The 23377-nt window shown below is 43.2% G+C and overlaps 1 protein-coding gene across 3 annotated transcripts in view; it reads left to right on the top strand.

Moving 5' to 3' along the window:
* Positions 1 to 23377, top strand: part of VWF (von Willebrand factor) — a 137018-nt gene that overhangs the window by 22003 nt on the left and 91638 nt on the right. For all 3 annotated transcript variants that reach the window (XM_040063459.2, XM_040063457.2, XM_058420108.1), the window contains exons 6-11: positions 5969 to 6093; positions 13430 to 13646; positions 15684 to 15806; positions 18287 to 18398; positions 20169 to 20215; positions 23106 to 23242. In XM_040063459.2, coding sequence (XP_039919393.1) covers positions 5969 to 6093; positions 13430 to 13646; positions 15684 to 15806; positions 18287 to 18398; positions 20169 to 20215; positions 23106 to 23242 — 761 coding nt within the window. The remainder of the gene's footprint in view (positions 1 to 5968; positions 6094 to 13429; positions 13647 to 15683; positions 15807 to 18286; positions 18399 to 20168; positions 20216 to 23105; positions 23243 to 23377) is intronic.

The raw sequence follows: 23377 nt of genomic DNA, 5'->3' as shown, positions 1-23377 counted from the left end.
CCACTTACAGCATGTAAATAAAGAAGGCATGAACAGAAAGGTGTTTAAAACATAATGAATGTTGTAATTGCTTTTCTTTTCTCTTGATGTATTTATATTCCTGTTCTATAATCTATTCAACTGTGCTGTTGTCATGATGCTCTTATGACTCCTCACTGTGTTTTTAGTGTGGAAATGGAGAACTGATGAGAATCTGATGAGAGAATAACACACGTTGTTTCTGTGTACACTTTGGGTGCTCGACTATTGAGGTCCTGGAGCTCTGAATGATGAGAATAAAATTGATACCCTGGTAAATTAACACTGGTGGGACTGCGCTTTGAAGGCCTTAGGTGTTCTTGAAGTTCCCAAAAAAGCTTCTCCAATAAGTTTTGGAGTTCACAGAATATCCTGAGGGATCCATGAGGATCAGCAAGTCCTGGCCCTGCACAGGACATCCCAACAATCCCACCATGTTGTCCAAATGCTCCTGGAGCTCTGGTAGCCTTGGGGCTGTGATGGTTTCCCTGGAGAGCCTGTTCAGTGCCCCACCACCATCTGGGGGAAGAATTTTGGGAAAAAGTTGCAGACACACACTGCCCTTCAGACAGGCTGGAGTGCTGAGTCACTGCCATTGACATAGTTCCTACAATGGCTCATCCTGTGGAGAAGTGCTCATGTCCTGCCCAGACTGACAAACAGGGTTGATTTTATTCTATGGGTTTCCTTGCTTGTTTATTGGATATGGAAGCAAAACCAAGCCCCTAGCCTTGAGAGTTTGTTCTCACAATTTAAGCATAATTAAAATAGAAAAAGAAATGTCTCGGAAGCTTTCTAGGGTTTTTGTTTGGTCTTTTGTCTGTTTGTTTTTCTAGACCCTAATGAAGGGTTTCCCCTCTGCTTTTTTCCTGATGGATGAGGTGTGGTCCTTTATGGCCATTCTGGAAAGGCTTCTAATTCTAAGACTTGCCAGTTGAACAGGCTCTGCTTTCTGACTTCAGCATGCCCTTCTAACTGGTTGCCAGCCTTTGCTCTTATGAAAAACGTGAAGTTGTGTTCTTTCTAGATGCTCAGATACTTATTTGCTCACCTTCAGCCCATGGCTGTGACCATTCTGACCCTTGTCACAAGCATTTTACCACTGGGGATTGAAAGCACAGACCAGAAGAGATGACTTACGTAGCATGACAGAGGAAATTTGACACAGCACAGGCAATTTGATCCTAGAAGTTCTTCAGGATGGGCAAACAGGAGGAAGTTGCTGAATCCCCTTAGCCCTGCAGCATGAGAATGATCTCAGGGTGTGTTCTTGCCCTGCAGAAATGGTGAGGGAATTCCTCCCCAGTGAGTGAAGCTGCAGCCTAAAGCTGCCAGAGCTTATCCATGTGCCTGCAGCCTCAGTCCGTGCCTAATACTCTTAGCATGGAATCATTAAGGCTGGAGAAAACCTCCAGGATGAAGTCCAACCTTTAGCCAGACAGCACCTTGTCAACTCAAGTGGGGCAGTAAGTGCCACATCCAGCCATTTCTTGTATTGACGTGATAGGTGGGTCATTCTGGAAGTCTCTTTGTGCTAAACTGATCATTCAAATCAATACAGGGATGTCACTCCGTCGTTTTGTTCTTTGTGCATGCTACACACGCTTAGCATAGTGGAAGGAAAAAAAAAAAAATTCCCAGCCCAAATTAATCCAGCATCCCCTTATGTGCTGGCAGGAAGCAGGTTTCTGGGAATCTGGTATCCAAATTGCAAAGATGTTTATGATAAAACAATACCATGGAGAATTTTGGATAAAACCTGCTCCAGCTGTGAGCAGCATTCTCCAGCCTTAAGCTCCTGAAATGCAGAATATATGATGAATACATATATTCACAGGCAAGTCAGTAAAGGTTAAACACATAGAAGAAGGCAGTATCTACAATGAAAAATCTGATATTTCAGGTAATGATTTAATTTCAGAACTAGTGTTAGATGTATATGACTCAATATGTGACTTCTCAGCATGTGGTACCTGGCACCAGACTCTTTTAAAGCACATTCCAAACTCACAGTGATAGTAGTGCAAATAATAAACAATTTGTTTTTTTGCCTAAGAAAGTAAACAAAACTTTAGGTCATTCTGAAATGCCAAGTTCTTGGCATTTTAAAGGATATCAGGAATTTGATTTTAGGCAAGTCGAATGGTTTTGTTTAGGCTGAGTCAGTAATCCTATTTTCTTGCATTTTCAATTGGAAGTAAAGGGAATAGATTCCCAAAGGAATTACAGATGGTACAGGTGAAGATTACTTGTGTTGTGCTGCCCATGTTTTAGGACATTCATCTGAGATGCTAGAAACCTGCATTTCTAAGCCCCGTGCTTTATTCAGGGTCTGGGATTGAAGTTAGACATTTCTGTTGTGAGGAGTGTGGCCACATCACTAGGCAGTAGAGTTTTGGAGATGGCTCTTTCCCTCTCCTGTTCAATATTACTGATTTTATATTAGCTGTACTGGGGAGGGCAGGAAAGATTTTATAGCCCACGACTTTGTTATTTCATACTATTAATTTGATGCAAACTATGAATCAGTTCTTGGGCAGCCTTACCAATAGTTTTTCTTGCCTAGAACCATGTAAAATGGTGTAAAAAAAGCCCCCCAAACAGCAAACAAACAAACCACCCTCCACCCCCATTGCATGATAAATACCCAACATGTTAAAGTTGGTTATTTACCAACTGAGAGTCTATTTAGCAATTAAGACTCACAGGTCTGTAGTGTCTTGACCAAATTCTTGCATTTATTTTATAGATGAGTTAACAGAGCCTGGGAGAGTTATCTGATGGGCCTGTGGCCATATGGAAAATCTGCAGGAGGTCCAGGGAAGGAGGTCAGGGTTCCTGCTTCTCACTCTGTGCCTGGAGCAAGAGGTGGTTATTCCTGATGCTTTGCTTGCCTGACCATCAGTGTCACAGTAAACGAGCTGGGGCCAGTTTCAGATTTCAGAAGGAACTGGTAGCTAGGGGCTCAGATAATCACAGCGAACAAGGATTTTGCTGTGAAGGGTGGCCGTCATCGATCTGGAAATCTTTCTGAAGAGAGACAGACGTGAGGGCAGCAACTGGAGCACTAAAGGCATAGTCCAGTCCAGCAGGACACCCCTGGAGACCCTGCCTGCTGCTCAGGTGGTGGGGGAGTGGTGCTCTCCTCAAAGACCTCTGCAAGGTCGTGGGTGTTGTGATGTTTCTGGGATGTTACAAACAGGTGGGATTTGTGTTGTCCCTTTAATATCTGCCTCCTGAACCCATATTGCATTCCAAAAGGAGATTCTACCCCAGGTGACTGCCTAGGGGGGGGGTCTCAGCTTTTCAGCAGCCAGTTTACCTGCTGGGATCTGTACTGTGGTCCATATCAGGCACCCCTGCTTCAAGCACTTGTGTCCATATCCTTTGTTTTCATTATGTTTTATAACAACTTCTCTTTTCAACACGTTTCCTGCAAGTCTTAGGCCAAACCAGTGCTTTAGCCAAAGTCCCATTCAGGCTGCATGAAGGGTTTCTGGGTGAAGGGCTCTGATGAGGGAGTTGTTTCTCCAGAATCTTGGGTGCTTCCAGGAAGAAGAGGTGACCACAGAAGGAAAACAAAACTCTGCTTGTGCAAGAGACGAGGGCAGTTCCTACTGTATGGTGGGATTGCAGCGCCAGATTATGTTGACAGCATCACCTGCCTGCTTAAACCCCAGATTTTTTTTTAGGCTGTTGTGTGGTCTCTTCCACTGCCTTTCCTCCCTTCTTGAGTTGTTCAGCAGAAGGAAATGGAGATGTCAGGTGGGAAAGGCATGGGTGTTGGCAGCTGCTTTTCCCTCTCCTCAGAGAAGTCAGATGTGCTAGGGATTTTTCTTCCTGAAGCCTCATCAAATAAGTGAAGTGAATTTAGGTTAGAAAAGACATCCAAGATCATCAAGTCCAACCTTTGAGTGATCTACACCTTGTCAACTAAGCCAGAGTGCCATATTCAGTCATTCCTTGAGCACTTAGAGGGGTGGTGACTCCACCACCCTGCACAGCAGCCTGTTCCAATGCTTGACAATCCTCCCCATGAAGAAATTATTCCTGGTGTCCAATCTGAACCTCCCCTGGCACAGCTTGAGAACATTTCTTCTCATCCTGTCTCTTGTTCCCTGGGAGCAAAGCCCGACCCCCCTGGCTGTACCCTCCTGTCAGGGAGTTGTGCAGAGCCAGAAGTTTCCCCCTGAGCCTCCTTTTCTCCAGGCTGAGCCCCCACAGCTCCCTCAGGTGCTCCTCACATGACTGAATCTCCAGACCCTTTGCTTACTTGAAGTGTGAGTCATAGACTACATCAAACAAAGAATAAAAATCACAGAATGCAAATGTTGTGTAAAAGAACCGCATAAGAGGTATAAATTTACAAGCACTGCAGAAGAAAAAAAAATATTGGAAGGAGAGAAATGAAAAAAAAAGTGACCAGTATTTTAGGGCCAACCATTGTCCCGACCTTCAAGTTTTAGTCTGTGGGTGAAGGAGGCCCTGGGGGTAGCTGCCAACAGGAATTCTGACATGGATGTGCATCCAGGGCTTGAGAAACACTGCTTCAGAGCAGAGCCCAGCTCCTGTTGCGCACCTGCTAGGGAAAGGCTGCCTTACTCTGCAAACAGAAGGGAATTTGGCACCGTGCTTCTCCTCAGGCTGTCTTGCATTGCTGCTTTAATGTTTGTGATATGTGATAAGCTAATGTTGCTGCATTTCTTTTCTTGTGCCAAGTCCTAGCTGCATAGATGAAAAATTTATCTTTTATCCCCTCCTCCTTTGATATCTGCATGTATCTTTAAAAGCCCCTAATTTCTAGTTTACAAAAAAAACCTCTACAGGTCTTTATACCTTTGCCTTAGCATTCTCAGGGCAGTTTTCATGACCACTCCATAGTTTAGGAAGAGTTTTTTGTGGTGTTTATATTCCTTGTGTTTGTACTAAACAGGAACCTTAATGGAATCTTTATTATCTATATATGTATATATTATTAGACATTTAATAGGTATATTTGGGAAGAATTTAATTTGGTTTTTAGATATAGCCAGGCTTGTACTTTAATATATACTCTACACAGGGTCTTTGGAATGGGTTAACACTGTCAATTCATATTCTCACAATGGGGTTTTAAAAAGCAACTGAGGGTCACAAAATTGTCTAGTAGCAGGTACCCACAATAGGAAGCAGGGATAGTCCTAGAAACAGCAAGGCCACGGGTGGCAAAAGAGGGTGGAGGAAACATTCCCTCTCTGGGAGGATCCCCCTTCTCAGAAAGGTGGAGCAAGAGCAGCAGAGCGGTGCTTTGCGTCTCCTGGGAAGCTGCAGCCGTACAGACTCATTCAGCTTTGCTTTTATGGAAATTGGATGCAAATCTTGCTAAGCCTGGGCCAGGAGCTGCTTGTCCTGAGACAGAGGAGTGTGTTTCAGGACACCCTGCCCAGGAAGAAGATGGGCCCAGACCATGATGGTGCATGTTAAGCTTCTTTGCGCACAAGATTTAATTTTGGACAAGAGAAAAATCAAGGCTAGGTGGGGTCAAGAGTGCTAATGCTTTCTTCAATTAGGGTGAACAGCTAGGTTTGTTTGCCTTTCTAATATGTTTTGGTTTATTGACAACTTTTAAGTGGTAAGAGATGTGCACGCATGCTTTGGCTTCTGCAGATTGTAGCTGACCAGCAGCAACTCCTCCCATGTTCATGCCAGGCATGAGGGAGGTGGGAGCTGCCTTCTGCAGTCTTTATTCTGTCCTTGAGCTTAGAAACATCCTTAGCAGAAGTAAATCCATATCACTGATAGTGCCTTTCCTACAGTCAATCTGTTTGGAATAAAAATCTATTTGATGCAACAGTTTATATTTTTAAAGAGAGCTTTTGGCAGACTATCACCTTAATAGCAGCCAAAAATGCCCACTTGTTGCTAAAACCCCTCAAGCAGCCATGTTGCTTCTCCTCTTCTTTATTCTCAGGGACCCTGGTGGGGAACAGTTATGATTTTGCCAACTCCTGGGCTTTGCACAGTGAAAACAAGCGCTGCAAGAGAGTGCAGACTCCAAGCAACACCTGCAACATTTCATCTGATATGGCAGAGAAGGTTGGTGCTACAAGATGCCATTCTGGTTTCAGTCCTCCCCTACCTGAAAGGCAGCTTGCCTGCCCTTTGGCAGAAGAGCAGAAATCATAGAACATTCTGATTTGGAAGGGACCCACAAAGATCACTGAGTCCAACTCCTGGCCCTGCACAGATACGTCAGCAATCCCACCCTGAGCCTGGGAGCGCTGTCCAAACTCTGCCGGAGCGCTGGCAGCCTTGGAGCCGTGACCATTCCCTGAGGAGTTTGTCCAGTGCCCGACACACTCTGGGGGAAGAGCCTTTTCTGATATCCAGCCTAACTCTGTAACCTATCTGTCTATATATACATAACCACCGTTCCCCCACCACAACCATTTAAACAGATACACAGCTTGTTTGAGGCTGAAGTGGGAGTTAGTGCCAAAGAAATGATGATGTTACTCGGGAAAGGTATGTTTCAGTGATTCCTGTAGAGTCACTGAAGGGTAGTTAATTCCCTTTCTAATTGTGTCAGCAGGGAAGGATCAGTTCTGAAGCCTCTGTGGGCACTGCCTCCCCACGTGGTATTTGTGAATTTGTTGCAGTTTATATACTTGGGAGTCAGCAGAGGAAGGAGGTGCTCCAGCCTGGCTGTTTTTGACCAAGGAGATGTTTTCTGTTCGTGTTCCAAAAGCTCTGTGTCACCAGGCTATTCTTCTTCCCAGGAGGAAGTTCCTTCAGCTACATGTGTGGATGGTAGTGCTGATTTATTGAAGAAACACAGAACTGTTTGCCTTGGCCAACCCTGTGACCCCCTTTGCTGCATCAACCTTTTTCTTCATGCCTTTTATAAGTAAAAACAAGTTTCTTGTTTCCTTTAGACAGGGTGTGGATTCAGGCAGATGGTCACCAGCTCAGGGTAAAAAGTAGTTTTGAATATTTACTGAAGCACATAGTTTTAACAGGTTATGAGTGTCATGGTAAATTGAACCTTCATCCCTTGAGGGGTTACAATTGATTCCATGTACTCTGTTGTAAATCAAAATGATTTCCTGGGTGCCAGGTTTAGATTTATATCAGAGTGACTGAGGCCGAAATGTAGCTGTTAGTTTCTCCCTATATGAGTCCTGTAGGCAGGTATTTGCTAAACTAGACTCAAATAGTTTCTCAAGAGTATTCTCACTTCCTGGAACGTATCTGCTGCCTGGAAAATGCTAACTAAGGGTTGGACAAGTTGCAGAGTTCTGACTCTTTATACTTCCATTAAGCTTTTGGATGGGGATTCTTCCAGATGTGTTGTGGAATTCAGTGAAGGATGCTCGTGCCCCTCAGCGCTTCAGCCTCGCTACCTGCAAAACTGGCTGAGTAACTACAGGCAGTGGCTTCATGCTGGAGATATCTGGCTGATGCTTCTTTCTTGGGCAGAGGTGGTGTGTGTGGGGTGTTTCTCTTGTGGCTGGGGCAGACTGAACAGCTGACTTGAGTAAATATGTGTGGTGCCAAGCACCAAAGCATGAGGGCTTCCAACCTGGCTGAGGCGTTTTTAGGGAGAGGGCTGCTCAACAGGACAGGGAGCTGCTGGAGCCAGGCCAGAGCAGGGACACCAAGGGCAGCACAGGGATGGAGCAGCTCTGCTGGGAGGAAAGGCTGAGGGAATTGGGATTGTTCAACCTGGAGAGGAGAAGGCTTTGGGGTGACCTCATTGTGGCCTTGCAGAGCCTGAAGGGAGCCCACAGGAACGATAAAGACTCTTGGCAGGGGGCTGGAGGGACAGGACAAAGGGGCATTGGCTTCACATTGACAGAGAGGCAGTTTAGATTGGATATTGGGATGAAATTGTTCCCTGTGAGGGTGGGGAGGCCCTGGCACAGGTTTCCCAGAGCAGCTGTGGCTGCCCCATCCCTGGCAGTGTTCCAAGGCCAGGCTGGATGGGGCTGGGAGCAACCTGGGGTAGTGGGGGGTGTCCCTGCCCATGGCAAGGGGGAGGAGCTTTGTGATCTTTAAAGTTCCTTCTAATCCAAACCATCATATGATTTTTAAACCTAGTTACAGCTCTAGAGTAAAGGGTGGTTCTTGTGACTGGTTGTGGTCCCTGGAATTTTATCTGTTTGGGTGAGTTTAATGTTTAGAAAGTGTCAACATTGCAGCTGAGGCTGGGGAGTGGCATGCAGGGTGAAATCCAGTCTGACGGGTTGAGTACAGCTAATTTATACAGATACTGTTAAATATTGATGCTTTGTGGATAAAGTTTTCTTTCCCACAAACTGAATGAAATGATATTCTTTCTCATGTGAGTTTATAAGCTCACAGCATTTAACATTGCCTTAATTTATTCACTGTGCAAGAATAAACACAGCACTATTAATAGCAGTCCAGCCAAACAAGTGCCTCCTGAAGAATGTAGGGCTTTTTAATAGTGTGCTTTGTTTGCTTGCCTCAGCTTCAGGAATGTAAATCTCCTTGGTCTCCCAGCCTCCCTCCCAGCCAGGCAGTCAGCTGTTAGGTGAGGGAAGCAGCAGCTCTGCTTCAGGGCATTCCTCCCACCCCAATATCCTCACATTGGCTAGGTTTGTGGTTTTCTTTGCCCTCTCTTTTTGCTCCCCTCCCCAGCCAACAGCATCGTTGGAGAGATGGCTTCTGTCTTCTTTCAGCAGGAATTGTAGTGATAGGATGAGGGAAAATGGCTTCACACTAACAGAGAAGAGGTTTAGATTGGATGTTAAGAAGAAATTTTTTGCTGTGAGAGTGGTGAGGCCCTGGCACATGTTTCCCAGAGGAGCTGTGGATGCCACATCCCTGGAAGTGTCCAAGGCAAAGTTGGATGGGGCTCTGAGCAGCCTGGTGTAGTAGAAAGCTTCCCTGCCCATGGCAGTGGAGTTGTAATGAGATGATCTTTAAGGTCCCTTCCAACCCAAACCATTGTATGATTCTGTGCAGTGGAATAAGAAAGCCCTGCTTCTCCTTTATCTTCAAATCCTAAAAAATGTTGAAAAAGTTATTTTGGAAGTTTTTGTCTTGTTTAATGGCTCTGTGTTTCAGCTGAAAAGTCTTGAACCAGCTCACACTCCTACCCCTCTTTTGCCAGGGCCTTTCCATGGCCTCCACCTCTAAAACACACACATGTAGTGTGATTACCTGCCTTGCTTTGAGATCCCGAGGGCATTCCAAACTGCCCTCTGTAGCTGATGTTTAGTTGCCAAAAAGGTGCCTTGCTGCTTTGTCTGATCCATTTTTTCACTGGTTTAGGCTGTTGAACAAAGTACTGCAACTTAACAGACTTTTAAGATGACCAACAGCATGGGTAACATGGATCTGAAAGTATGAATGGGTGATCTGGAAAGCTATAGCAACAAGGCAGGCTTGAAAACAGAAATGTGGATGGTCTAAAGCATTGCAATTTATTACTGTGTTCTTATACATTACCTTGATTTTTCTAGATTTCACCTCTAAGAGAAATGGTGTGTGGAGGCCAGAGCTCACTATATTTCATTTTTTTCTTTTCTTATTAGGAAATAATAACTATAGTATGTTAGAGGTGAAAATTACTGAAATTAATATTCAGCTGATTTTTGTTTTTGCTGAAATTCAGCTCTTTCTGCAGTTGGTAAGAAACAGTTTTCCCATTATCCTATGGAATACTTCCATATGTAATAAAGAAATCACATTCATTCTCAGATCTGAAAACAAATAGAAATTGTCAGCTTTGAGCCATACTTCATCATGGTTGGGGGTCAGTGGCAGGTCCAGCCCTGTCCCTGGAAATGTTCAAGGCTTGGTTAGGTGGGGCCTGGAGCAGCCTTGTCTAGTGGAAGGTGTTTCCTGCCCATGGCAGGGGATTGGACTAGAGACTCTTTAATGTCCAACCCAAATAATTCTATACAATATCATCATATATTACATGGGTGAAAATGAGGCCCATTTTATCTAAAAATCTCATTTTTCTTCATCAGATTAATCAGCATTCAAGAGAAGTGATTTCTATCCATTGTTACTTAGTCTGCTCAAACATACAGCCAGTGTTTGGTGTATTAAATGTACTGGGTTTTAATGCTTTTAATTTGGAAAGATAGGAGGCTAAATCTTTCTCCATGAAATATATTTTCTGAAAAATTATACTCAGTTATGGCACCAAAATATACCCTTGCTGAGTGCTCTGGAGAAACCATATGTGTATCTGCATACCATAGGGTTTAAATTCAAGGGAATGAGAGGCTGTCTTTGATTCCTGCTGTTATTTTTTATGTTCTCTCTCTTTAATGGTAATTGTTGAGCCATAGACAAATGCAGTTCATGCAGCAGCAGAAGGAAATGCCACAGAAATGGGAAGAATGTACAAAATTCCACCTCCAGCTCTGTGTGGTGGGCCTGGGGCAGAACGAAGGTCAGCGAGTTTTGTGGTTGCTGAGGGTTACCAGTGCCAGGACCCTGCCGACCTATTTAAAGAAACAATTAAAATAGGATTTCTGCAGAAGGAAAGTGAGAAATTTCATGACCTTCATCTGCATTTCAGATACAGCAGTCAGTCCTGCTAATTTTAATCTTGCAGCCACCTTTACCCTAAGCACTGTTTCAGCCTGGGGCTTCACTCTCCAGTCTGTTGGGTTTAAATATTTCTTTGTGTGGAGTAGCTTCCATGAGCAGGAATGTTACAGCAGTGGCTGAGGCTGCTGATATTTATTACTCACCACTGTCCTCTCAACTAAAGAATAAGAACCTTAGTCCAGCCTGACCAGTGAGTTTTAAAGAAAGGAATGAGTGAAAATAAAAATAATTTACAGAGTGTTTAAAGTTGGAAGGGGTTATTGAGTCCAATTCCCTGCTTCCAACTGCACCATCCTAGGTCAGGCTGCTCAGGTTCTTGTCCACTCACATTTTGAATATCTCCAAGGGTGAAGGGGTTATTGAGTCCAATTCCCTGCTTCCAACTGCACCATCCTAGGTCAGGCTGCTCAGGTTCTTGTCCACTCACATTTTGAATATCTCCAAGGGTGATTTTTCCATACCCTCATGGCAATTTTTTTGTTTGTATCTATTTGGATTTACCCATATTTCAGCTTATTTGTCATGGTAGTTGAGATATGTCTGAAAGATGGGAAAATTTCAGCTATAATTTTTTGCAGAAAATCACTGGAAAATCTGACAAATTTTGAATGGCAAGAAAGCCTTTACATAGAGAAAATGAACTGTTTGTTGCTTTTCAACATATATCACTTGATTTCTAGTTTATCAGCTGGAGCTCAGCCTTTGGTTATGCTGTTAGTGAAGAACTAGAGGAAAAGAAAAATGGGATAATTTTTTTGGTGTGTAATCTCCTTTATTTTTTAAGTCACTCTCATCTAAAATGTTCCTTTTAGTGGTGTATACAGTCTGAATTTTGCTGTTTGAGTTGTATTAACAAGCTGTTACCTTAAGAAACTTCATTAGCTCAGCCCCTAAATGGGATTGTTGCATATACTGATTTTCTGGTGCACTTGATGCTATCTGGATTAAGGCTTTGATCCAGGAGTTGCTGTACTGCTCATCCTCTGAATGGCTCTGAGCTCCTGGGATTATCAATTTTATCTCCAAGCACAGCTTTTAATAGCTTTCTTGGCTGCTTCTGTTGTTGTTACTTCTACCTTTAGGGCACTTTTTCAGCTTTTTTGTACTTACGTGAGTCTTAAAGCAGCACCAACCACCATTTATGTACTTTCTGCTCCCCCCTTTCTATTTTTTTTTCTTTTTTCTTTATTTTTTTTTTTCTTTTTTTTTTTTTTTTTCTTCCGTCCATCTGATTCAGTATGGTGGGTTCTGTTTGGGCATCAGAATTATCCCAGGCTGGAGATGAATTTCTGATTTTCACCAAGTCCAGCTCTCAGTTAGCACCATTTTAAGTTCCCTGAGTCCTTTCTCAGAAAGCTCAAAACCTCTTTGAATGTGTGGTTGTTCCCTGAACCCTTTGCTAAATTTGGAATACATTCCCAATGGACTAGACATTTCTGGTTGGTTTGTTTTCATAAGCAAGAAATTCTGTCTTGGCTCAGACATGTACTAGCTTGAATTGATCACCTGAACAAAACACCCTTTAGCCAAAATAAAAAGGTATTTTCTAGTCAGCAGTTTTCCTATGTAGGTACCACAGCTGCCACTCAGAGAAGACATCTTGATTGTTTCCTGTGTTTTTTTTTTTTTTTTTTTCTCTCCATTTTTTTCATCTCCCAGAGAATGAGAAAACAAGGTGATTTTTTTTTTTTTTTTAAACAGAGCAGCTTGTATGTGCTATCACCTCAGGTACATGTAAGGTTTTTTAGAAGTAATGGACTGTAGCTGTGAACCACTCTGAAGAGTATGGCCCCCCCCAACCACTGAGTATAACACCTGCAAAGTACACCATGGTTACATTTGCTTATATAAAACACTGACAAATAAGTAGAACAAGGTTAGGATCCAACTCTTTGTGGTTGAGTTGGATCAGAAAATCGTTTTTTCACTTACCTAAACTCAGCGCCATCCTTTCAGAAAATTGCACCGAGGACTTCAGACTCACTGAACTGTGACATAATGTTCACAAAAGAGTTTATTTGGGAGCCTCCCCTGGAGAACTTAATCATACACCAAGTTTTCCTTAGGTTTTGTTTCACATACGGTTAAGTTTCCTTTTAGGTTTCTGCTGTCTGAAAGAAGAGGTCTTGATACTCTCCTCCCATCTCCCTGTGGTGTCCTCCCCTCACTCTGGCAGTCGCCGCACTGATTTAACTCAGGAGAAGAGCAGAACAAATTGCTTTTCTTCCCTGGGCTATTGTTCTGCTATTTATCTGGGTTAAATTGACCTGTTGTGCTTTGGACAAGCCAGCAAGAGCAATGGGAATGCGCGGCCAGAAGTGGAAAACAAATTTCATTCCTGGGATTTCAGTTAGGTTCAATCTTTCCCTTGGACACCTGCTCTGGTCTCTTGCTATCCAAAATACTGTCTGGTTGTTTTTCTTCCTACGTACCCCAGTTCCCCTCTGTTGCTGTGTGTGTCTTCATGGGAATCTAGATGGCATCCAGCTCTTTTCTGAGAAGCTGAAGGATGTAGAATGCCTCCATCCTTTTGCTGACTGACTGACATGTTTCTGTGTGAAACATCCCTTATGTTTCCATTCTATAATAATCAGTATATTAACATATCCACGGATGTGGTGAATAAATAGGTAGAGCTCACTATCAACTCTTGGTGATTATTAACTGCTTGGTGGTGTTAAATAAGAGCTGTGGTGTTGTTCAACAACAGTGGTGGTGGTGTGTTTGGAAAAGTTGAGTTTTCCCTTGTCTTCCTGAGACTGTAGGAAGTAATTTTGTCCCCTTTGCTCTCTCTCTCTCTCTCTCTCTCCCCCTTTGGCCCTCACTTCTCATGCAGGGCGTCCTGGAAACCTGCCAGCTGCTGAGCACATCTCTGACCTTCTCCCGGTGCCACCATCGAGTGGATCCCGAACCCTACGTCAGCCTCTGTGAAAGGGACATCTGTGCGTGTCCCCAGGGTGTGGACTGTCACTGCCCCGCCTTCCTGGAGTACGCGAGGAGCTGCGCTCATGAGGGAGTCATTTTGGAGGGCTGGCCCGAAGAGAGCTCGTGCAGTAAGCTGGCAGATTTATTCCTAGGCTGCTCATCCCCAGTAAGGTCGTGCCTGTCTTGCAGATTTATGTCCTGTAGCTAAAAGCAGCTGGGGCTTTTTTAGGAGGTTGGTTAATTTATAGGAAGTGCCTTTGCTCACTCCCCCTCTTGGCTCTCCGTCACTCACCTTTTTCTAGAAGTTCTTGTCCCCAAGGCAGTATTGTTTGGCCAGTATATAAAGAAGATCCTGAGCTGTTACATGTCCCACCACAATGCACGCAGGCAGTGAAGTCTTATTTGATACACAAAGGTATAGACCAGGATGTTTAGGTGCTACTTCACAAATGGTTCAGATGTATGACGTTTTCCAGCCTGTATTTTTACATCAGCATCTTTGTGAAATGCTCTCTAACGTTTTTGCATAAAGACAATAGTTTGATCCTTTGTTTGCTTGAATCAATTGCCTTGAAATTGAGACATTGCCTTTTCTAAGCAAATTTTTGTCTAGGTTGGAGATCCTGACTGAAATGCTGCCTTTATTAGCCCAGTTTTGCTGAGTTCAGAGGACCTGATTGCATCTCTGCTGAGGTTTTGCAACAAGGAAGTGCATAGACTGAGATGGATTGTGTTTATAGAGGAAATGTAATATTTGCACCTACTGCTGATATCACCACTGGAGAACTGTGGTTTAATACAGAGCATTCAAAAAAGAAATTAAAAAATTCACTAATATAATGTTCTCAGTGATTTTTCTTAGGTCTTTTTGTTATGAGAAAAGACAGTTTCCTTGGCATGTTTGTGTAAATTGATTTCATGGGGTAAACTGATTTGTACTGATAGCAGTTCCCTGGTAAAGGTGTTCTGCTACTGGCCACTGAAGAAAACTGTGCCTCCAGGATGTGCTAAGGGCAGCAAGATGCTGCCACCCACTTGTTCTAGGGATTGTACAGTCAGAGTTCTAGCAGTAATTTATTACCTTTCCATTGGGACATAAAAGGAATCTATTGAAGCTCTTCTCCTTGCTCAGGGTGTGAGCCAGAGAACCCATTTTTCTTGGGGCTCTTTCTAAGTCTTATTAAAAGCCTCAAGTGAATTGAGCCTTTCTATGATCCCAGAGGCTTTAGATCTCATTTCTAGCCCTTGAATTCACGAGCCATAGTTTGGTTTTATTTCCTGAGTCAAGAAAGAGGGAAGTGTCTCACTGCCACAGCAGGAGCTTAATTTTCTGTCACCCTTTGTCTGTGCTGTGATGCTTTCTCAGGAGATGATGATGATGATGAAGGTATGGAATGCTCTGCTGTGTGGGAAGGGCTCTAGTGCTGAGCACACTGTGCAAGTGTGAGTTGGTGCCCAAGCCCAGGGCACCCAGGGCAAGATCACTCCTTCATTATCCTCCCACCTCTTCAGCAGAGGATTTGCTTGGAAAGGGCAGGCTCTAACCTTTTATTCCCACTCCATGCCTCCGCAGTCTTGTAGGGCATGGTGTGTGTATGAACTGAAGAGAAAGAATGGCTGTAATAGTGTGTTTGCATAATGGCCTGGCCTAGATAATGGCTTATTAGTGGAGATACCACAGCATGGGTGTTATCCTGAGATGATGGTTCTCGGGAAGAAGGAGGATGGGATTCAGAGTTTTAACTGTCTCCTGCTTCTCCCTGGAAACATCAAACAGGATAATTTCACAAATGGGTGGAGTAAGTGCATGGCTTAAAGGTACAAAACAACCCTGTCTGTCCAAATTGCTTAGATATTACTGCAGAACTTCTCCCTGGCTTTGATTATTCTTAATGCACTTGGGTTTAGTTATTAAGACTCAATTTACTAGAACACAAATTGGCTTTAACCTCTGAGTATATACCAAGCTACCTGACAGGTGATGATATTGCAGCAAACAGAAAATCAAATATTTCTAAAATGTTCTGCTTCTATAAAAGAAGTAATCATTTGGAAGCTGACATGACCTTTTGTGTCTCTGTGGTTCAACCTTTCATAATGAAGGGATTTGTTGGTTTGAGACTTATTGAGGAATTTGCATTTCTAATTTCTTTTAATTGTTTCAGGGCCAAGATGTCCAGTTGGCATGGAATATAAGGAGTGTGTATCCCCATGTGCCAAAACCTGCCAGAGCCTGAATATCAATGAAGTGTGTCATGGACAATGTGTTGATGGCTGCAGCTGCCCTGGTAATTTATTTACTGGGTTATTTACAGAGAAACATTTGGCAGTCAGGCTACCTATTTTATTAGAAGAAGGAAAGCTGTGTCTTCCCTTAAATTTTCTTGAAATCAGAAACACTTCTTTTTTTCTGGGACTATGCCCTAGAATAATCCAGTTTCTGTAGTTCCTGTATGCTCACTCCATCAAAGGGCCATTTTTCAGAGCCAACTAAAAAATAAATGTTTCTGTGAAAATTAGCACCAACTAATATTCCAGGATTGCCTTTATTTCTTTGGTGAGAGACTGCTTGCCCTTGATGTACTCCTTCTGAGTTTCATGGGTTAGAGGCAAATACAGTTAGGGGAAGAAACAGCAGAGAATGTAGTGAAGGAATTTCTTGCAGAAAAACAGTACATGTAGAGCTTGCACTGCAGTTTCAAAGGTCTTCATTATTTAGGTGAATAATTTAATTTGTTATTGAATCTTCCATCCCTTCCATCCAGGAGATTTGATTGGATTAAAGGGAACTGCCCAGCCACGCCAATCTTTCACTTGTCTGTTGTACTTAAAACAACTGCAGGAGGAGAGCTTTATTCCTGGCTCCAAAGCTCCATATACTTCCATTTCTGGATTTTTTTTTTGTTTGTTTGTTTGTTTTGTTTTGTTCATTGGGTGCTTTGTTTGTTTTGAATAGGACTTTGTGAATGCACAGAGGTGTTTAGTGTCTCCTTGTACAAGATGCCAAGTATGATGGAGCTTAGCAGAGATTTGTTTTCCAAAACAAGGCAATAATGACCATGTCAGCCTCATTTGTGTAGTTTCTGCATTCACTTTGGTAGTTTCCCATTCAGCTGCCAGTCTCTTCCTTGCTGGATGTTCAAAGGTGTGGCAGGATCTGCAAAGATGTACATGGAGGGTGACAAGTGACCTAACCAGACTCGGGAGATGATTTTGTTGTGAAGAATCCAGTATTTATACTGTGTTTATGCAGTCCTGGAAGTGTCGGAGAGAGCTGAATCCACTGGCTGCACAAGGGTTCTTGCTGTATTTTCGTTTGGTAGATGCATTGGTCTGTTCAGCATGGGAAAGGTCTAAGGCGAGAGGAACTGAGGAGCAGAGAATCAGGAGCTCCACAGAAAGGGCAAAGGGTATGAGAATAACAATCAGCAATTCAAAACTTTTTCTGGCTATTTGTTGCACAGCCAGAAGGGAAGAACCTGGATTTGAGTTTGATAGAAAACCAGGAGGATCTGACAGATGACTACAGGGATTTTTGATGAGGATTCTACCTTCACTTAGCTTTCCTCCAGTGCTCCAAGAGCAAACAGGATCTGGAGGATGTTTGACAGATGTATTCTTTTTTTTTTTAAATCATTTTTTCTCTCTGTTAAATGCCCCTCATGGTTACATTAATTGCTGTAAATGGAATTACTCTTGCCAGGAAAAAAAGGCAGGCGTCCTGTTTTCTTGTGCTCTCTGGAGAGCCCCAGCACTCTTAAATGCTCAGATCTTGTGATTCTCTCTCACTGGAAGGATTTTCTCATCAGCCAAGATCTTTTCAGGCAGCTCTATGGGAAGAATAGGAGAAAGGAGACTTACCTGGGTCTTGCTGTCAGTGATGACTGCTGCTGCCAGGGAAAAGAGCCAAAATCTCTGCAGGGGATTGGAAGGAGTCCCTCAAAGAGAAGGGAGAGGGGTGTTCAAGAAAACAAATGTTTCACCGCAGCAGCTCTTCTCAAAATGGGGGCATATCAACTATCTCTCAATATAGGGATTGAATAGAAAGCACTATTAACTAGCAATAGAAGGACAAGTTTCTGCCTTAGAAAAGTATTGTAACTCTTTTGTGCCTCTGTTTATCCTTGGAGAATAAAGAGCTCTCTCTATAGCACAGGTAATTATAGTAGTGTAATATGGAAACTTCAGCAGCTGGACCCAAGCTGGGAAGCTGGCCCTTTTGCTTTTTGCCTCTGCAGAAGTTAAGAAGCGGCTTCTTCCTCTCAGACCCTCTCTGCTAGACTTACATGGTGTCCAAATTTATTTCTTCATCCCCTACTTTGCCTTATCTTTGGTTCCCTTATGATAAATACAAGACCTCATATTGTGGACACCCTTTACTGCAGCCAGTGAAGTTCATGGTTTCTCCAACAGTCAGGTCCCAGATCAGCTCTTACCAACTTTGTGCTCCCTGTGTTTTATTTGTCTATGTCCTAACACATATTCTGGACCTGAGGATGTATTAAGCAAAGAGCTTTTCTGGGAGCACCAGAAATGCTTTGTTCAGCGTGTCTGAGAGAGAGGCAGCACCAGAAGGAAAGCAGACACCTGCACCTGTGATGCTTTTTGGCAAGCCTCATTTCTTTTTATTGCTGTCTGTGACTAAGTGTGGATAATAATGCATATGGATTCTTGGAAAAACACATGAAGAAGAAGAAAATCTAATTGTATTTATGTTTCTGTTCCTCTGTGTGTGATACGGGTGTCTGATGCTACCTGACTTATCCAGAGGGGCTGCTCCTTGATGGTGAACACTGCATTGAAAGCTCTGACTGCTCCTGCATCCACTCTGGAAAACATTATCCTCCTGGCTTCACCATCTCCCAGGACTGCAACTCATGGTAAACCCTGTGCTGCTCTGGTGTGGTTGCTGTAGATAAGTACTGCACACTGGTCAGTGACTGTTTTGCATTATCTTTCTAGAAGTCTCTCTACCTTTAAAAAATTTCCTTTCACTGGCATAGGATTGCTCTCTTATTGGAATTGCCAGCCCCTTCCAAGAAGTGAGCTGTTCACAAAGGCAAAATCAGCTCTGTTTTTAAAGGGATATTTGATCTGATAGAACAACATAATATGAAGGTCACACTCCTTCAAAGAGCAGAGAACGACCTGTTTCCTGTGGATAAGACAGACCAGCAGGTTCCCATGTCTGGGTAGTGTCAGCAGTGGTGTCTTTGTTTTGACTTCCTACATGTATTTAACCTCTAAACCCCATTTTTCTTTCCAAGAGGAGATGGCCTAAGGCACGTCCTTGGAACTTGTCACAGGGCTAACGAGTCTTCCTAGCATGGCTCATGATTTTTCTTTCACTCCTGAGTACCAGACTGGAGGGGAAAACCAGCACTTTACAGAAAGGAAGGGGAATTAGTCACACATTCCTGATTTGGTTCTGTGTTCAGTGTGGACATACTTGTGCAAGGAGTTCGGACAATTCTGTACTCAGAGGTTTCCAATTAGAGCACAGAAGGAGGACTCAGTGAAGACCATGATATGCAGAAGAAGGGTGGTCTGTGCATCAGCCCTGTTAATCAGAAGCTTTTCATTACCTGCACTACGTGTCCCAGAACACGAACCATAACCATGACATTAGCATTATGTCTTTTTCCCTGGAGTCCTCTGCAGCTGGGAGCTTGGCCACATTGTTCAACCTTGGTGCTCCTGGGAGATGAGTGTAGCCTGACAGGCTGGGTTTTTCATTGCTTGTGTTTTGTTATTGCTTCCTGTTATTCAAACTTCATGCTGCTGTGGAGAAAGTCATTCCAGTGACTCTGCATTTTATATCCTTACTAATCTACCTCCCCACAAATGGTTTTCAAGGCCTGGCATAATTAAAGGAATGAAAAGAATATAGTAGCTCTTGACACAAGGAGTGCAGAGAGGCTTGTGCTGGACACTGGAGATGATCACAGCAGGGAAGTTTGACATAAAAAGAATCAAAGGGGAATAGATTTGTTTAAGGGCTAAGGAGGAAACTTTCACTGCTTAAAGATGGGGCCAAACTCTCCTCAGAGGCAAATAGCAAAAAGTTTTGAAGCAATGGACATAAGCTGCAAAGGAAATTCTGTTTTGACACAAAGAAAAATTATTCTCCCTCCCCCAGTGCTGTACTGGCACTGCTCAGAGAGGCTGTGGGATCTCAGCTTGGATACTTCTAAACTCAAACAGGCAGGGTCCTCACCCACCTGATGTAGCTTTGTCACTGCTTTCTCTGAGTTGGGGATTGTACTAAATGATTTTTCTAGAAGTCCCTTGAAACATTTTTTGCCTTTGTATTTCTCTGTTGTATTGATACGCCTTGAGAACAGCATTGAACTCATTCCACATCAGTGGAATATAGCTGAAAACTCCATTAAACACAGAGCTTTGGCAGGGAAAAACAGAAGTCCTTGAGTTCTGCAACCATGCCCATTCATGTTACCAGCAGTTGCTGTCAAATGACAGGAAGAAGAGATAAATACATTAAGAAATGAGATTATGGGAGATGGAAGGGATGTTGGGGACTGATCTAACTTCTCTGGGATGGGGACCATTTTCAGGTTTTTGGGAAAAATCTGCAACAGAAGATTTCTATTTGTGTACTCTTGCCTAAGTTGCTACTATCTCTTTCCTAGCATTTGTCGACGTGGCACGTGGATCTGCAGCAATGGGGAATGCCCAGGTATGTTGGCTTCACTCTGTTCAGGTTTTGACAAATAAGCCACGCCTACATCACTCCCACTCATGCCCCACTTACATTATTTTTTTTTTCACCCAAAAAAGCAAATCTTTTGTTCTTTCTTGCTTTCTCCAGTACAATCCAGTTGTGATCCTACTTTTAAGTTCTTCTCCTGAGATGAACCAGACATTGCCCTGTGTGGTTTATGTAATGAAAAATCCTGTTTGGTGGCGAGGCCAGCTCCTGCTTTGATTACTTAGTTTGCCGATTATAAGGGTCGGTATGTTCCGAGGATTGGCTTCCAGGTAGAGGAACACTCCTGGCTTTCTTTGACTACCTGCAATTCCTCATTGTATCTTTTTGACCATGGCAATTCCCTCATGGTCACGTGGGTGAAGGAGCTACAGCCCCAGGGAGAAAGCAGCTCCCCTGCCTTCCATGAGTGCTGGCAGATTGGAGAGGCAGCTCTGCAGATGCAGACTGGGGTTTTATGGCTGGACAGGAAAAGAGCAGATTTGGGGGCTTTGGTGTTCTTTTGTTGAGATGAGACTGTGCAACCCTCACAAATTAAGGGAATTTCTACAGTCTTAAGGTATTTTATCAAAAAGTCTACCTTTTTCTAGTAATGTGAAACATGCCTGACCCATCAGTGTTCCGTTTCTTCCTGCTTTAGACCAAAAGAGCACTCCCCCGCCAAGTATCAGCACTTAAAGAAGATGATGGGGGGTGGTGTATGCAAATATTCAAAATGGAGATGACATTTTTAGTGAGCTGTCTCCTGTGCTTGCTCATTAAGGATCTCTCCAAGTGCAGAGAATCTCACTGTCTAAAACACAGCCTGAAGAACACAGCCTAGGCTGATGCATTACATCTTTTAGCTAATGGGCAGCGGCATGATTACAAACAAGAAACAGATGCCTTTCTGACTTCAGTTTTTCCTTAGGTTATAGCTTTTAATGTCCTTGCTCTCTGGGCTGTGAGGAATGATCCATGGGCCAAATTTTTATCCTTAACTCTGGCCATGTTTTCTTCATAGTGATTATAGAAGTAAAGATAAATCTGGTATTGAGGCTTGCAAACAGATGTTGATATCTAGCTCTGTGCAAGAGGCAATATAGCATTGCAGCCTTTTTCTGAATTGGGAAGCTGTCCCAAATGAGCAGAAGTGGAAAAGAAAGGTAGCTTATTTTTTTACTTTCTGCTAACGTATCTAAATCAGTTTTCTACTAGGCTTGTTCCAGACTGTATGTTCCAGAATGTTGTATACCTGCAGCTGTTGTACATGTGCCTGCTACAAACTATATAAACTCTGAGTCAGTATGAGAGGGCAGCAAAGCCTCCCAGAGTAGCCAAATTTATACTGTTACCTGTACTGTTTGTCTCTATTACTTGAAGTAATATTGCAGCATACTTTCATTGTTGGTTAGTTACCACAAATATTTCTAAAATCATGTGTCCAGAAAATTTATTTAATTACTTGTATAAACTCTGGGTACGTCTATGTCTTTTGACCAGCTTTTTTTTGCCAGGGAAGCTTTTGTATTGTGAGAGTGAATTGCCCAGCTGTAAGTTTGGTGAGAAGGTGAATCCACAGCTGGAGCTGGCTGGCACTACCAAGAGGCTTTCAAGCTGATAGCAAAACAGATAATAATAAAGGCAGAAGGTTTCAGGAAATTTCATGGGATGCATTACATCAAGTGGAATAGAGAGAGGGGACCCATAAGAAGACTTGGCCACAGAAAAGAAATTTCCCTTTCAGGAGCAATGCCAAAGGCTAGGACTTGTCTTAGGTAGCAGTCCCCAGTTCTCTGTGCTACAAAATTGTGCTTCCTTGTTGCAGAGAATGCCTTGGAAATCAAACTCCAAGGAATGACAAACATCCAGGAGGTGCTGGACTTCTCTTAGTTCTCTTAGGGTGAATCAGAGCTGTGCAAGGCTGGGAATCCTCAGGGTCTGTGCTTTAGTACCAGCTGGTTTAAGATGCTGAAGAGCAAATGTCCACATGATGCTCATTAGGCAGATCTTCTGTGGGACCCAAAGGCAGTGAAGAAAGAATAACTCATGGAGCTCACCTGCCAACTTGTAACATTTGACTTTTCTCCAACCTTTGTCTGGTGGTGGCCAGTGTAGGCCTCCTGAATTTTGTTCTGGATGAGGAAGTGGCTGCCCGCCTTGTTTGCCATGGGATCATCTCTAAGTGTGATGGTCTTCTCATATGGAAGATTTTCTCTGCAAACTCTGTGGAGCTGGAGCCTTTCCATGTGTTTGCATGATGGGATACTAAATCCCAGCTGTGGTGTCTGGATACTGCCTTCTTGGAAATGAAAAGCCACAACTGACCACAATGCCTTCAAATGTTGATATGTTTGAATAGCTCCTTTTTCTAGTAGAAAGGTGGTCAAGCCAGGCTTTCACATTATTCTGTGAGGACTTTAGATGTAGCTACTGTAACTGTAGAATTATATTTAACTTTCTGTTAGTTGAGATGATGGTTCAGGGTAAAGTCTAACATAAATTCTACCCTTTGAAGGATTCCCACGGATATTATCTTCTAGCTCTTCATTCTCATGAGGTATTTTGTGTTAAAATAACTTATTGGTATTTAAGGCATCCCAGCACAAGACTTTTCCATAGGCACTAATTCCAGTTCTTGACTGCAATTTATTCTGTGTTCCCCAAGTGTTGTTGGTTATTCTGTTACTACTGGTAGTGCCTTACAAAAATAAAGAGTGAGATAAGGATCTTGCTGGTGCTTTCTGGTCTGTGGGGAGCTTTGGCCTTGTACAACCTGTTCCACCAGGGCTGCTCTTCCCCCTCAGAGGCGTGTGAGGGCTGAGCAGAATTTTGCTCGCAACTGGCACTGGAATGATTAATGGCTTTTTGCTTTTTCCAGGGGAATGCTCTGTCACTGGCCAGTCCCATTTCAAAAGCTTTGACAACAAGTATTTCACCTTCAGTGGGATTTGCCAGTACTTATTTGCCAAGGATTGTGTGGAAAATTCCTTCTCTGTGATCATCGAGACGGTGCAGGTAACAGCAGCCTTGGCTGGTGCCCCTGTGAACGCTCTTGAGAGAGGGGGCAGGGCTGTGGGACTATGACATGAATTTCAGATGCACAGGGCAACAGAAGTAATTTCCCTATGAGATAATTAGTTTAAATAACAG

This window comes from Hirundo rustica, chromosome 4, assembly GCF_015227805.2.
Source record: "Hirundo rustica isolate bHirRus1 chromosome 4, bHirRus1.pri.v3, whole genome shotgun sequence".
NCBI lineage: Eukaryota > Metazoa > Chordata > Aves > Passeriformes > Hirundinidae > Hirundo > Hirundo rustica.
The sequence above is the reverse complement of the archived record's forward strand: the minus strand, read 5'-3'. Positions and strand labels throughout refer to the sequence as shown.